Below are 15,050 nucleotides of genomic sequence, written 5' to 3' on the forward strand. Positions count from 1 at the left end.
ATAAAAAATAAAGTTGCTTTTTCATATGTCTCTTTGCAAAATTGATTTTTTTTCTGCACATTATATGATCATGATGCAGGATTCTGAACATGATTTCCACATCTTTGTATATATCTATTGTGTAATAAAGATCTACTTGATGATCTACACATTGTTTGATTTGATGACCTGGTTAAAGCTATAAGATCAGTGTCCGGATAGAAAACAGTGAGCATTTCCACAGTCACAATGGCTCCAGAGGTGGGCCTGCAATGTGAAGGTCAGAGTCACAAAGCCATGTTGAGGTACAGATTCAGGGGTGCATTTCTGAAAATGCACGTTTTGTTCAAAACGAAAGTTCAACAGTAGGGTAATGAAATTTGGCATTCGTAATTTACCACATGCATTCTATTCTCCACTCAACTGTCATTCGCCTGAATTCAACAGGAAAAGATAGGCCACTTATTTAACCAGCTCCATCTCATTCTCTGCTCTGCTATCATTTGATGGAATTTCAGCGTACTGGAATTTGTAACGCCCCTTAATTAACTATACAGCCTTTATTCTCCGCTCAACTGTCTCCAGTAAAAAAAAAAATCTTTCTCGCTCGCACCCACCACCTCCCCGTTCACCTCCCTTCTGCTGCTGTTCGATCGAATCGTCAGGTGTTTTGCCCTAGCCTGGTCCTGACCATCCCATAATACTACCATTTCATTTCGTATTCATGGTCTGGCATTTGTTTGCTCTGAAGCGATTGTAGGAAGCAGGAAGTTTGCACTCAGTTATGGTTTGAAATTATTGGACACCTCTCACCCAATCGCTGGCAGTTACTCAACAACAACATAGCGCAGACCAATGGCTCTGGCGCAGATGTGTACGTCATTGTCACGAGCGTCCTCCCCCTTTCGTCCCCACGTGGGGGGCGTATTCGATTATTGGCTGTTTTCTGGGGGGGCGTTGCGATCAAAATTCTACTGCTCCAGGCACTCCACAGAGAAGCACGGCCAGACTACAGTAGTGGAGCCAATCCTTTGGCGGAAGTACGTAGGATGGCTCGCGAGGCTAGTTTTGACCTAGCTTCCTTCCAGTTCAACTCCCTCCATTCCTCTCCAATCATCATCTGCCAGGGGGTGTCCGCTCAGAGTTCGCACATATCTGCCCGAGCTCTCAGTGGCGCCCTGTACTCCCGCGCCTGAGAATTTTTGCTGCATAGTCATTTCTCGGCAGTGGCAACACTTCAGCACCATGGCCAGCGATCTTGCCCAATACGGCACGTAATCTAGCTCAGCTTCTTGAGTGCAGTGGTCCCTACGGACCCGTGAAGCACTTTGATGATTAGTCCACCGTGTGGACAACCACTCTCCTGCGAGAGAGGCACTATCACGAGAAGTTCGTTCTCCAGCTAGAACGAAGATGTATGCATACCTGAGAGTGAACTAACTAAATGGACGTTTTTTTGTAAAAAAGGAAATTTAAAGGAAAGTTTGGGAGAAGCGTAAAGAAATTTGACATACCCTAACTACCACCTGCATTCTCTTGTCCACTCCACCATCATTCGTCGAAATTCAGCGCAAAAGATAGGCACGCATATTCCCCCCTAAATCTCATTCTGCGCTCAGCCATCATTCGGTGTTATTTCAGTGCACTGAAATGTGGAATGCCCCTCAATTACAAACTCAGCATTTATTCTCTGCTCACCTGTCTCCAGTCAGAAATTTGCTTTCTTGCTCGCACCCACCACCTCCCCGTTCACCTCCCTTCCATCGCTGTTCAGTCTCTGCTCTCTGACCATCATCGGCCGGGGGATGTCCACTCAGACCTTGCACATACCTGCGGGTGCAGATACTGCCCGAACGCTCAGTGGCGCCCCTTACTCCTGAACTTGGGAATGTCTACCGTATAGACATTTCTTTTCCGTGGCAGTACATCAGCACCACGGCCACGGACCATATTCAAATCTGACATTACAGGGATTTATAATGGAAAAAAGTGTCAGTCTGTATCACAGTGAATTCTTGTAAAGAACTTAGGCACTCAATCTTATGTCTTTTCAATTGTGTAGTATTTTGATATACACCGCCTATGCTTGAAATGACATAACTTTTGTACATAGCACTGTTGACAAAATCATCAATCAAATGTTCGTTTTTGTTCAAATATTTTACAAATGATTTAAGATTAAGCTTGGCAATTAGTTTGTTTGGAAACTTAAGGGTGTATACTATGGAAACATCTAGGTATTTATTTGGAAAAAACTAGGCCTACTGTATGCAGTCGCCTCCGACTGCTAAAGGTATATCTCTTCCAGTCCCCCATCATTCCTACCACTCCCGTCCACCTTCTTATAAACTTATATATTAAATTACAAAAATAAAAGAAATATATTTGATATCTATACATACATAAATGACATGCATAGGCAGAAAAGAAAAGACAGAACAATATGGGGCAAATGGTAACACTGTTGTAATGGTTCACTATTACTGTGGATCTACCACATTAGGTACAGTGTAATAACCAGTGCAACAATATTTAATACCATGTAATACTAGTGTAACACCACGTACCAATTTTGTACTTACATCATGTATTTGTGTGTAAGTGGTATTACATGGTATTGCATATTGTTACACTGGTATTACACAAGTATTACATGGTATGAAATATTGTTACACTGGTTATTACACTGTACCTAATGTGGTAGATCCACTGAAATGGTGAACTATTAAAATAAGGTGTTACCGGGCAAATCAATTCACCCAGTCAGAAGTTATGGGCCAAATAAAAATTCTGCCATTTTGAAAGTGTTGGCCTCCAAAATCTAATCAGTTCATGAATCTACTTTAGAACATTAACACACCGAATATAGGACAAATCCATCCAACTGGTCAGAAGTTACCATAAGGGCCAAATAAAAATTCTGCCATCTTGAAAGTGCTGGCCTCCAACATCTCATCAGTTAATGGACCTACCCTAGAGCATTAACACACCGAATCTTGGACAAATCCAGCCACCCGGTCAGTAGTTATGGGTTAAACAATAATTCGGCCATCTTGAATTCAGCCATCTTGAAAGTGTTGACCTCCAAACTCGAATCAGTTCATTAACTTACCCTACAGCATTCACACACCAAATCTGGGAAAAATCCATCTACCCGGTCAGAAGTTATGGGCCAAACAAAAATTCGGCCATCTTGAATTCAGCCATCTTGAAAGTGTAGGCCTCCAAACTCTAATCAGTTCATGAACCTACCCTAGAGCATTAACATCCGTTCAAAATGTATCGCGTTAACACGAAAGACCTAACGCGGTGGCGGCGCACGCAAAACCATAATATCCCCGACGCTCCGCGTTTCGGGGATATAAAAATAATATCCCAGATGCTCCGCGTTTCGGGGATATAAATACTGATAATTGACATGTAGCTTTTCCCGAAATGTCACTCTAATTATAGAAACACCCTTCTCTTCTATGCCGGTCCTTTGCCGGTCCCTGTGGGGGCATATCGATCGCTATAATAAACTGCTGTGCCTCGCCACTGGCCTCCACTCTGTGGACGCAGTCATGGCCCACCCCACTCTGCTGCTACTGCTGTTGCTGAGTCTGTGTGCCAGATTATCTCTACAGAGCTGTAGATTGCTGGCCCAGCCAGCTCTGCCTCTCTTGGCTGCCGAAGGGGATGTCAATATCGGGGCAGTTTTTTCTATACACAGAAAACCTGTAATGAAAACTCATACTTTTACCTCAGAGCCTGAGCCTATCTCATGTATCAGGTTTGTACTTTCAGCACTACTGTACTGTATCTTACATTTTGAAAATGAAAGCATAACGAGCAAGTTGCAGTGAAAACGTTTGCGCATGTTAACGGTTTTAAACCACAATGTTATGTGTATTGTACATATTTTTAATCTGTATTTTTTACAGACTGAATCTGCGTGAGTTTAAGTTTGCCCAGACCCTTATGTTTGCTATAGAGGAGATAAACAACAGCACCGGCCTACTACCAGGCATAACTCTAGGATACAAGATATACGATGCTTGCAGCTCCATTATCTTGGGCATCCGTTCAGCCATGGCCCTGATGAATGGCTTTGGGGAGACTCTGAGCGACACGTCGTGCCAGCGGCCACCGGCTGTTCAAGCCATCGTAGGGGAGTCTGGCTCCACTCCCACTATTGGCATCGCCTCTGCAGTGGGACCTTTCAGTATCCCCGTGGTGAGATTAGGTTTTTTTTAAGGAATTATTAACCCCTTTGCGCAGAGCCTATGTTATAACCTTACTTTCACCAACATTGTAATGGCTATGTCTTAATCTGTTTCTGCTCTCTGTAATGTTATACCAACAATGTCATGATGTAGTTGAGTATTTTCAGTAAGTAGTATATAGGCCCACCGGCGACCCCATCTGCAGTAAGAGGCTACGTGTAAAACGTGTATTTCTGCCACAATGACACATCTTTGTTGTGAGGCAACTTATTTGGGTATAAAATTATGTCATGCTTCCTTCTTTTTGCCCTATTTTCACCTCTAGGTCAGTCACTTTGCCACATGCGCATGTCTCAGTAACAAAAAGAGGTTCCCAACATTTTTCAGGACCATCCCAAGTGACTACTACCAGAGCAGAGCCCTGGCACAGCTAGTCAAACTCTTTGGCTGGACGTGGGTCGGAGCCGTAAGAAGCAGGAATGATTACGGATATAACGGAATGGCCACTTTTACAGAGGCCGCGGAGGAGCTGGGGATTTGTGTTGAGTATTCTGAAGCCGTTTTCCGAACAGATACCAGACAGCAAATACGGGCTGTGGTTGAGGTGATGAGAAAGGCGACGGCCAAAGTTGTAGTGGCGTTCATGTCACTGGGGGATATCATCCCTCTTTTGGACGAGCTGGCACAGCATAACGTATCAGGGCTACAGTGGGTGGGTAGCGAATCATGGATAACTTCCAAAGGCTTGTCAGAGACAAAAGCCTTCAGTTTCCTCACAGGTGCCATTGGCTTTGTAATTGGAAACGTACAGCTCAGCGGCCTGAAGGAGTTTCTGGTCGACGTGCATCCTTTCAAAGCACCGCACAATCTCCTTCTCAGGGAGTTCTGGGAGACGGCGTTTGAGTGCTCGTTCGAAAACACTCACATAACAGGTTCACAGTGCACAGGTTCGGAGAGCTTGCTGACTCTACAGAATCAGTACACTGATATGTCTGAGCTGCGCATCACTAACAAAGTCTACACCGCTGTGTATGCTGTTGCACACTCTTTACACAGCCTTATAATGGAGGCCAGTGACAATGGCAGTATATGGAATGTATTAGTTCCTGAAAAGGTAAACAATAGAAATGTCTATGTGTTTATGATTTGAATACAATTGCAAAAACAAATGTCAGGTTTGCTCACTGTTTAGTCATTGCTTTACATCAACAGGTGCTTGAGTATTTGAAGAAGGTGAATTTCACCTCCAAGACTGGGGAGCAGATATTTTTTGACTCCAGGGGAGACCCTGCTGCTCGGTATGAGCTGGTCAACTGGCAGCCCGATGACGATGGAACTCTGCAGTTTAAATCTGTTGGAGTCTATGACACATCTGCACCCTCAGAACAGCGCTTTGTTTTGAATCAAGGAGGCCTGACATGGGCCGGTGGCCAATCACAGGTATAACAGGAACATTTAACACATACAGACATCCACGTATGTTTGATGCTAAATTATTCATAATGGCTGGTTGCGGTAATTTATTTCTCTAACTATCAAAAAGGTGCCCGTGTCTGTGTGCAGTGAGAGCTGTCCCCCAGGTACCAGGAAGGCCCAACAGAAAGGAAAGCCCATATGTTGCTACGACTGTATACCGTGTGGAGAGGGAGAAATCAGCAATGAAACAGGTAGAACATAGCTCATATCTTGTGTTTCAAATTTTGAATATATATATGTTTTATGCAACCACTTCTAATGCATAAAATACATCTTTTTTTCAGATTCCTATGACTGCATTCCATGTGATTTGGAGTACTGGTCAAATGAGAGTAAGGATAAGTGTGTGTTGAAATATATTGAATACCTGTCTTATTCTGAGATCATGGGAATTGTGCTGGTATTTTTCTCTGTATTTGGTACGACAGTCACTATTTTGGTGGCAGCCGTGTTTTTCACACACAGAGACACACCCATAGTGAAAGCGAACAACTCAGAACTGAGCTTCCTGCTGCTCTTCTCCCTGACTCTCTGCTTCCTCTGTTCTCTTACTTTCATTGGTCGGCCCTCTGAGTGGTCCTGCATGTTGCGTCACACAGCGTTTGGGATCACCTTTGTTCTCTGCATCTCCTGTGTTCTGGGGAAAACGATAGTGGTGTTAATGGCCTTCAGAGCCACTCTTCCAGGCAGTAATGTCATGAAGTGGTTTGGGCCTCTGCAACAGAGACTCAGTGTTCTTGGCTTCACTCTTGTACAAGTCCTCATATGTGTGCTCTGGTTGACCATATCACCTCCCTTCCCTTACAGAAACATGCACCTTTACATTGATAAGATCATTCTAGAATGTGACGTGGGTTCAGCCATAGGATTTTGGGCCATATTAGGTTATATTGGACTACTTGCTCTGTTGTGTTTCGTCCTGGCTTTTCTGGCTCGTAAACTACCAGATAACTTCAACGAGGCCAAATTCATCACATTCAGCATGCTGATATTCTGTGCAGTCTGGATCACTTTTATTCCAGCTTATGTCAGCTCTCCTGGAAAATTTACAGTGGCTGTGGAGATATTTGCCATTTTGGCCTCTAGTTTTGGATTACTTCTGTGTATTTTCACACCAAAATGTTACATTATTCTAATAAAGCCTGAGCAAAACACAAAGAAACACATGATGGGAAAGACTGCACCAGGCTCCATATAGAAGACCAAGAAGAAATGTTCAGATCCCACATATTTTTCATTATTATGAAGAAATAGCACAACCTATGCTTTTTAAAGCAACAATAGACATTACTCTGTACACTGAGTTTCATCCCAAATATGTACCCATTAAAACCTAAATAAGTCCTACTTTGTCAAAGTACTTGAACCCTTACAAAACCCTTACACGTGGGAAAAACAGCACCAGGCTCCATATAGCTGCCAAGGAAGAAAATGTTCAGCTCCCACATATATTTTTCATTATTATGAATTACCATAGTGTAGGCCTATATATAGTATACGGTATGTTATAGCATCACACCAGTCCACAATCCTTTATACTTTGACTTTCACCCCAAATATGCACCCATTAAATCTTAAATAAGTACCACTTTGTCAAAGTACTTGTACTTGAAATCTGACCACAATGTTATTGCAAGGGAGAGGTTCCCCAAAGGGCCCTGACCCTCTAGCTTTGCTCTCCACAGGCCCCTCTCCAGACTGTGGTGTCCTCCAGGTCAGACCCAGACACACAGGACAGCCCCTCACCACATCTGTCTCATGCATGCTCTGGATATGCATCGTCTACTACAAAATAAAAAATAAAGTTGCCTTTTCATATGTCAGTTTCCAAAATTGATTATATTGCTGCACGTTACGAAGATATGGATTCCTCTGATCGTTTGCGTCAATGACAGATGTTTTCTCAACATTTGTATATACCTGCATATTATGCAATAAAGAGTCCCTTGATAATATCTAGTTTTTATTTATTCATCAACATAATATTTTCTAAGAACATTGAGCATTTCCCATAAAACAATTGAAGTGAATCAGACATGTCACAGGCACAAAACCACATTGAGGTACAAACTAGATATCCTATAGTATGGTAAATGTTTATGTAGAGAGTGGAGCAGTAGGCCCTAATAACATTACATTATATAACATTACATTGCATTTGGCAGACACTTTATAACCAGAGCGACTTTCAAACGAGGACATCATCATAGCCAACATCACTAGCATATACAAAGCACACAGGAAATATACACAACAAGTGCAAATGCAAAGAAGGGTTAGGGGTTTTTTGTAAAGTAGAGTACAAAACACACACACACATCATGTCAAGAGTCTGGCCTGGGGATAGGGCAGCTCAGACATTAAGCGGCGTACACACACATTACTAGCTTCTCGCTTGCTCGCCTACTCGCCACTCTTTCATGGAACGTTCCCTGAAAGTTCCCGTGGCTTTAACTGCCAATGAACAGGCGAGAAGTACTGAGCTCTGCATTCCAATTGGTTACTTGCTTATCGCCTCGCTCGAAGATAAAATATTTTCAACTCGGCATCCACCCACATCGCATTGCTTGTACAGTACTCGCCTGCGAGTCTCGCTGGAACACATTGACATTCTACTGAGTTAATTCGCTGAGCGAGTAACTAGCAGCGACGTGTGTGTACGGCCCTTTAGTCTAGCAGAGCAGATAGTCATGAAAGAGGTTTCTTGAAGGCTGCAAGAGACGTGCTTAGTCTTGTTGCTTCTGGGAGGCCGTTCCACCACTTGGGTAAACAATAGAGAACAGTCTTGACTGGGAGTACTTAGAGCGAACAGATGGATTAGTAAGTCCTTCAAATAAACTGGAGCTGTTCCTGCGATGGTTTTGTAGGCAAGGGTCAAGGCCTTGTGCTTGATCTGGGCGGGAGTGTACCTCGCAAACAGAAGGGGTCCCAGCACTGATCTTATGGTTGTTCTTAGTCACTTTTATGCCTTGTGATCTAAAGCCAGGCTCAAACTACACGACTCCCAATTTTGTGTCCAATTTTGAAGGCGGGTTGCGCCAAACAGTGTTTGAGCTCTATGATTTGCGATTGGCAACTTGCTAACGTTCCACCGATTGTCGTAAGGGGGGGTTGGGTATGAAATGGTGCTGCCTACTGCCAAATTGCCCAAATACTGCCAACAATGATTTTCTAAAGGAATAAACTGATATTCACTACTAGTATGACAAAAGTATAGTAATTTTTGCAGCTAAAAAGGTCTATTTCTGGAAATTCAAAATGGCGGACAATGGAGAAGATCCCCCTTTGCATGTCTGAAACGTGCAATTTTCCTTGTCATAATGAATACTTAGAAATTGAAGGTGGTGGTAAGTGTTTGTGAAAAAGGTAACGTTTGTGAATATTACACAGTGCACCTTTATGGCCAGGTCCAATGGGGTGCTCTGACACTGTGACACCAAGATACCCTTTGGGTAAGCAGGGCGAAAGGGTAAGTGACCATGCTAACCTGGGGAAATTCAGAAGAAATCGGATACGGCGCAGAGCATAGCACACTGACGATTATGAAACCATAAAGCTACTTGGGGTTTGAATCTGTGCAACAGTAAAAGAAGATGCCATAGCAGGGAAAAGCCATGGTATGTAGGTCTAGGCCTTGGACCATGCATCTGTCTGGGTTGCATTTAGGGAATAAGCCACGAGAGGCCGTGGCTTTGTGTTCAATTTATAACAGGTAAGAGGAGTGGGGCACAATGCGAAGCGGAGTAGAATCGCGCATAGAATCTTCATTTGGAATTGTGTGTGTTTACGCACAATTTACAACGGCTATCAGCCAATCACAATCAAGAACCAGAGCGCACAGTGGGCCCTTCTCAAAACCTAGGACAGTGCACTTCCAAGTGTATCAGCCTAATTAGTCACACCCAGTGATTGGATGCTCTTTGGTGAACTCCACGGAATATTCAATCACTGGGTGTGACTAATAAAGAGTATCCAATCACTGGATGTGACTAATTAGGCTGATACACTTGGAAGTGCACTGTCCTAGGTTTTGAGAGGGGCCCTCTGTTAGATTTCCTGATAATGATGCGTGGCAGGCTTCAGACATTAACAACTGATCTTACGAATGTCCTTACATTTTCCACATGTGTTTCCAAACATGTTTGTACGTGAACGTGCACTGCTCCTAATACTGTTAATTCTTTACTTCCGCTATTCTAACTAGCTGCTAGATGGCATATGATTCAATTATATGCTAGGTTGGGGTAAATAATTTAGCCAAACATCTATTTAAGCCAGGTGCTGAGTCAAATTGTTAAAGTTCAATGTAAGGCAGGGATGAAACGCACATCGATGGCCTCCCTCTTAATCCCTTTTAATTTTGTGATGTTTCGGGCCAACATGGCCCCTTCTCAAACATTATCTACAGGATTTTAACATGGCGTGTACGACACAATTTGATGTGGTTATATGTTGTACACAGGTTATTGTTCATTGTGTCAAAGTGAAATATCTTTAATGTTGTCCTATGAAAATGAATCTGCAAAAATGTGAGGGGGTGAACTCACTTCTGTGACACACTGTAGGTCTCTTGATATTGTTTGGTGATTTTCTGAGATGTCTTGGTAGAGGTCTGCACTCTATACAGTAAGTGCTCTTGCACTGTACCAATAACAGACTTAACAAGTATAAAATATATAAAAGTTAATGAAACTGAATGTTACTGTCATGGGATACCCAGCGAAATCAAAGGACATCTTTTGTCTTTAATATGTTGTAAGAACCGATTTTAAAATGCATTAGGAATTATACCATCTATGCATTAAGACTGTGCTAGTTTTTTTTACTGGTATGTTTTTACAGAGAGATGACATGTGGAATTGGAGGAGGAGAGGTTGGAGGATATACTGTGTCTGTCCCCTGGGGGCATCTCGATCTCTACAATAAACTGATGTCGCCCACCACCCTATCACTTCACTGGCCTCCACTCTGTGGATGTACGGTACATAGTCATGGCCCACCCCTCTCTGCTCATACTGCTGTTGCTGAGTCTGTTGGCCAGATTATCTCTACAGGGCTGTAGATTGCTGGGCCAACCAGCTCTGCCTCTCTTGGCTGCCGAAGGGGATGTCAATATCGGGGCAGTTTTTTCTTTACACAGAAAACCTGTGATGAAAGCTCATAGTTTTACCTCAGAGCCAGAGCCTACCTCATGTATCAGGTTTGTATTGTGGGTCACTGTATTGTTTGTTTTACCTAACTGTATGATGACTTTAATGAGTTTTATGCATTAGGCCTACGCAAAAAAAAAACAGTCAAATCATTTTCTATGAAACAATGATGAGGTTCATGAATCGTTTTGATTCGTTTTAATGTCACTGAAATGTATTTATGTATTGTATGTATGTATGTAGGTATGTACTGTAAATGCTCATTGCTCACATGGTGAATTCACATCTGTGTCCTAAAACATAATAATGCTATAGTATGTCAGCTGTCCTACTGTATGTTAAGTGGGACAATGCAGTATTTGTACATATTGATGACTTGATAATTTGAGGATTGGCATAGATACAGACAAATGGAAATGCCCGTGCATACGTTGGCACAGCTGCTTGTGGCTTGGCCAGTACCAATTGTGGAACGATCACAGTATGTTCATCCTTAATAAGTGTACAAGTCTTTCTGGGTGCATTTTCCTAGTCATGTGAAAACAAATCGAGAATTGTCTGTGTCATGAATACTTTTACAGAATGAATCTGCGTGAGTTTCAGTTTGCTCAGACACTTATTTTTGCGGTAGAGGAAATCAACAACAACACTAACCTCCTACCTGGCGTGAGACTTGGCTACAAGATTTATGATTCCTGTGGCTCCATTATCTTGGCCATCCGTTCAGCCATGGCCCTGATGAACGGCTTTGGGGAGACTCTGAGCGACACGTCGTGCCAGCGGCCACCAGCTGTTCAAGCCATCGTAGGGGAGTCTGGATCCACTCCCACTATTGGCATGGCCTCTGCAGTGGGACCTTTCAGCATCCCTGTGGTGAGACGATACGGAAATGTAAAGAAAATGCTGAAAACTTAATTCCCCACTGATGGGATTAATAAAGTTGTATGAATCTGAATGTTAAATTGAGACTATAAACATCATCTGGCAGGTGCATCACAGTGGTACAATGCTCGATGAGGAAAGAGTTGGAGCACACAACAGATTAAATTTAACATGTCTTTGAAAAGTGAATGCACAACAGTAAATGTTTAGCTGTGGTGTGCTCTCTCCTCAAAATGTAAATGTGGCTAAGCTTGCAATGACCAATAGAACCACTGACATAATTATGTACACATTGTAAAAGATTGCAGTCAGTTAAATGCAAAAAAGTAAGTTGCCCCGCTGCCTTAAATTTGTTAGTTGACTCGTCTTGAGAAAGGCTAGAGTTGAGTTAACTTACAAACTTAAGGCAGCAGGGCAACTATCTTTTTTACGTTTCATTGAATTGCAATGTTTTACAGTGTATTATCTGTTTATGACACAGTGTAACCTTACAAACATGGTATATTATGGTTGCATTTTCCCGTTAATCAGTCTTTTCTCTTTAATATCTCTAGGTCAGTCATTTCGCTACATGCGCCTGTCTCAGCAACAGAGACAGATTTCCGAGCTTTTTCAGAACCATCCCCAGTGACTACTACCAGAGCAGAGCCCTGGCACAGCTGGTCAAACTGTTTGGCTGGACCTGGGTGGGGGCCGTAAGAAGTAGGAATGATTACGGGAATAACGGAATAGCTACATTTGTGGAAGCTGCCCATGAGCTTGGTGTTTGCATTGAGTATTCTGAGGCCTACTTCCGAACAGATCCCAAAGAAGAGCTCCAAAGAATAGTTGACGTTATCAAGGGGGCCACGTCCAGGGTAATAGTGGCGTTCCTAGCGCAGGGAGACATTATCCCTCTTTTGAACGAGCTGGCACTGCATAACATTTCAGGGCTGCAGTTTGTGGGAAGCGAGTCATGGATCACTTCTAAAGGCATTTCCAAGACAAAATCCTACAGTTTCTTGACGGGAGCCGTAGGGTTTGCGATAGGAAATGTGGCACTAGAAGGGCTGAAGGAGTTCCTGGTCAATGTGCATCCCTATAAAGCTCCAAATAACCTCCTCGTCAGAGAGTTTTGGGAGACAGCCTTTGAGTGCTCCTTTGAAAACAGTCAAATGACCGCTTCACAGTGCACAGGATTGGAGAGCTTGCTGGCTCTACAGAATCAGTACACTGATGTGTCTGAGCTGCGCATCTCTAACAAAGTCTACACCGCTGTGTATGCGGTTGCACACTCTCTTCATAATCTAATGATGGATGCCATACACAATGAAACCCAACAGAATGTGTTAGCTCCTCCAAAGGTAAATGGGAAACGGAACAACTAAAAAAGTAAATCAATAATCTCTCAACGAAGCTTACACTGTCTCCACTTTACCCAACAGGTGCTTGAATATTTGAAGAAGGTGAATTTCACCTCCACGACTGGGGAGCAGATATTTTTTGACTCCAGGGGAGACCCTGCTGCTCGGTATGAGCTGGTCAACTGGCAGCCCGATGACGAGGGAACTCTGCAGTTTAAATCTGTTGGAGTCTATGACACATCTGCACCCTCAGAACAGCGCTTTGTTTTGAACCAAGGAGGCCTGGCATGGGCCGGTGGCCAATCACAGGTACAAGAAATGAAGTGCAGCGCTCTACTTGTACTGATTTAAACCGAATCTGTTCTGATCTGATACTTAATTTTTACAAATGTATTTTTAAAATTTACAACAACTGATTGTGATTAATCAATTTCATCTCTCTAAATATCAATAGGTGCCCGTGTCTGTGTGCAGTGAGAGCTGTCCCCCAGGGACCAGGAAGGCCCAACAGAAAGGAAAGCCCATATGCTGCTATGACTGCATACCGTGTGGAGAGGGAGAGATAAGCAATATAACCGGTAGAGCACCCACCAATTATAACAACTATATGGGATATACAGAAACTTGGACATATGCATTAATAAACTTTTGTTTCTTTTTTTCCCCAGATTCACATGACTGCCTTCCCTGCCCTCCAGATTACTGGTCGAATGAGAGTAAGGATAAGTGTGTGTTGAAATATATTGAATACCTGTCTTATTCTGAGATCATGGGAATTGTGCTGGTATTTTTCTCTGTATTTGGTACGACAGTCACTATTTTGGTGGCAGCCGTGTTTTTCACACACAGAGACACACCCATAGTGAAAGCTAACAACTCAGAACTGAGCTTCCTACTGCTCTTCTCCCTGACTCTCTGCTTCCTCTGTTCTCTTACTTTCATTGGTCGGCCCTCTGAGTGGTCCTGCATGTTGCGTCACACAGCGTTTGGGATCACCTTTGTTCTCTGCATCTCTTGTGTTCTGGGGAAAACGATAGTGGTGTTAATGGCCTTCAGAGCCACTCTTCCAGGCAGTAATGTCATGAAGTGGTTTGGGCCTCTGCAACAGAGACTCAGCGTTCTTGGCTTCACTCTCATACAAGTCCTCATATGTGTGCTCTGGTTGATCATATCACCTCCTTTCCCTTACAGAAACATGCACCTTTACATTGATAAGATCATTCTAGAATGTGATGTGGGTTCAGCCATAGGATTCTGGGCCATATTGGGCTATATTGGACTACTTGCTCTGTTGTGTTTCGTCCTGGCTTTTCTGGCTCGTAAACTACCAGATAATTTCAATGAGGCCAAATTCATCACATTCAGTATGCTGATATTCTGTGCCGTCTGGATCACTTTTATACCAGCTTATGTCAGCTCTCCTGGGAAATTCACAGTGGCTGTTGAGATATTTGCTATTTTGGCCTCTAGTTTTGGATTACTTCTGTGCATTTTCACACCAAAATGTTACATTATTCTAATAAAGCCTGAGCAAAACACAAAGAAACACATGATGGGAAAGACAGAGCCTAAGGCTTTGTAGGGGTTAATTGACGACTATGAAGTACTCAATGTGTATGGTAATTGAACAGAAAATTAGTAAAGTGTTACAAAGAATGTATCTGAATCTCTTTTGGGCAGCGCTACCATTTCTAAGAAAAGGTGGATCACACTCAGATTCCTCTTTTCTTCTTATTTACAGTCTTATCAAATACTTATTGATAACAAAAAAGTAGGCATAAAACATTGTCCTTAATTTTTGTAAATATTAATTTAAAGGGACACTATGTGAGATTTGTAGTTGTTTATTTCCAGAATTCATGCTGCCCATTCACTAATGTTACCTTTTTCATGAATACTTACCCCCACCATCAAATTCTAAGTATTCACTATGACTGGACAAATAGCACTTTTTATACATGAAAAGGGGGATCTTCTCCATGGTCTGTCATTTTGAATTTCCAAAAATAGCAATT

The 15,050-nt window shown here is 42.7% G+C and overlaps 2 protein-coding genes across 2 annotated transcripts; both read left to right on the forward strand.

The window, feature by feature from the left end:
* The first annotated feature begins 228 nt into the window (after positions 1 to 228).
* Positions 229 to 6,858, forward strand: LOC134453811 (extracellular calcium-sensing receptor-like). Its single transcript, XM_063204559.1, has 7 exons — positions 229 to 284; positions 3,903 to 4,194; positions 4,510 to 4,723; positions 4,757 to 5,298; positions 5,397 to 5,624; positions 5,728 to 5,851; positions 5,945 to 6,858. Exons 1-7 carry the CDS (start codon positions 229 to 231, stop codon positions 6,856 to 6,858), a joined length of 2,370 nt encoding a protein of 789 aa, XP_063060629.1.
* A 4,534-nt stretch (positions 6,859 to 11,392) lies between these two features.
* LOC134454343 (extracellular calcium-sensing receptor-like) lies at positions 11,393 to 14,617 on the forward strand. Its single transcript, XM_063205299.1, has 6 exons — positions 11,393 to 11,683; positions 12,247 to 12,600; positions 12,796 to 13,035; positions 13,117 to 13,344; positions 13,490 to 13,613; positions 13,704 to 14,617. The coding sequence occupies exons 1-6, from the start codon at positions 11,393 to 11,395 to the stop codon at positions 14,615 to 14,617; spliced, it is 2,151 nt and encodes a 716-aa protein (XP_063061369.1).
* The last annotated feature ends 433 nt before the right edge of the window (positions 14,618 to 15,050 follow it).

Source organism: Engraulis encrasicolus, chromosome 8 (genome assembly GCF_034702125.1).
Source record: "Engraulis encrasicolus isolate BLACKSEA-1 chromosome 8, IST_EnEncr_1.0, whole genome shotgun sequence".
Lineage (NCBI taxonomy): Eukaryota > Metazoa > Chordata > Actinopteri > Clupeiformes > Engraulidae > Engraulis > Engraulis encrasicolus.

Coding starts and splice junctions, on each gene's coding strand:
- LOC134453811 (XM_063204559.1), top strand. CDS start 229: ATGGCTCCAGAGGTGGGCCTGCAATGTGAAGGTCAGAGTCACAAAGCC. Junction 285..3,902: donor AGTCACAAAGCCATGTTGAG/GTACAGATTCAG, acceptor TATTTTTTACAG/ACTGAATCTGCGTGAGTTTA. Junction 4,195..4,509: donor GACCTTTCAGTATCCCCGTG/GTGAGATTAGGT, acceptor TTTCACCTCTAG/GTCAGTCACTTTGCCACATG.
- LOC134454343 (XM_063205299.1), top strand. CDS start 11,393: ATGAATCTGCGTGAGTTTCAGTTTGCTCAGACACTTATTTTTGCGGTA. Junction 13,036..13,116: donor ATGTGTTAGCTCCTCCAAAG/GTAAATGGGAAA, acceptor TTTACCCAACAG/GTGCTTGAATATTTGAAGAA. Junction 13,614..13,703: donor AGAGATAAGCAATATAACCG/GTAGAGCACCCA, acceptor TTTTTTCCCCAG/ATTCACATGACTGCCTTCCC.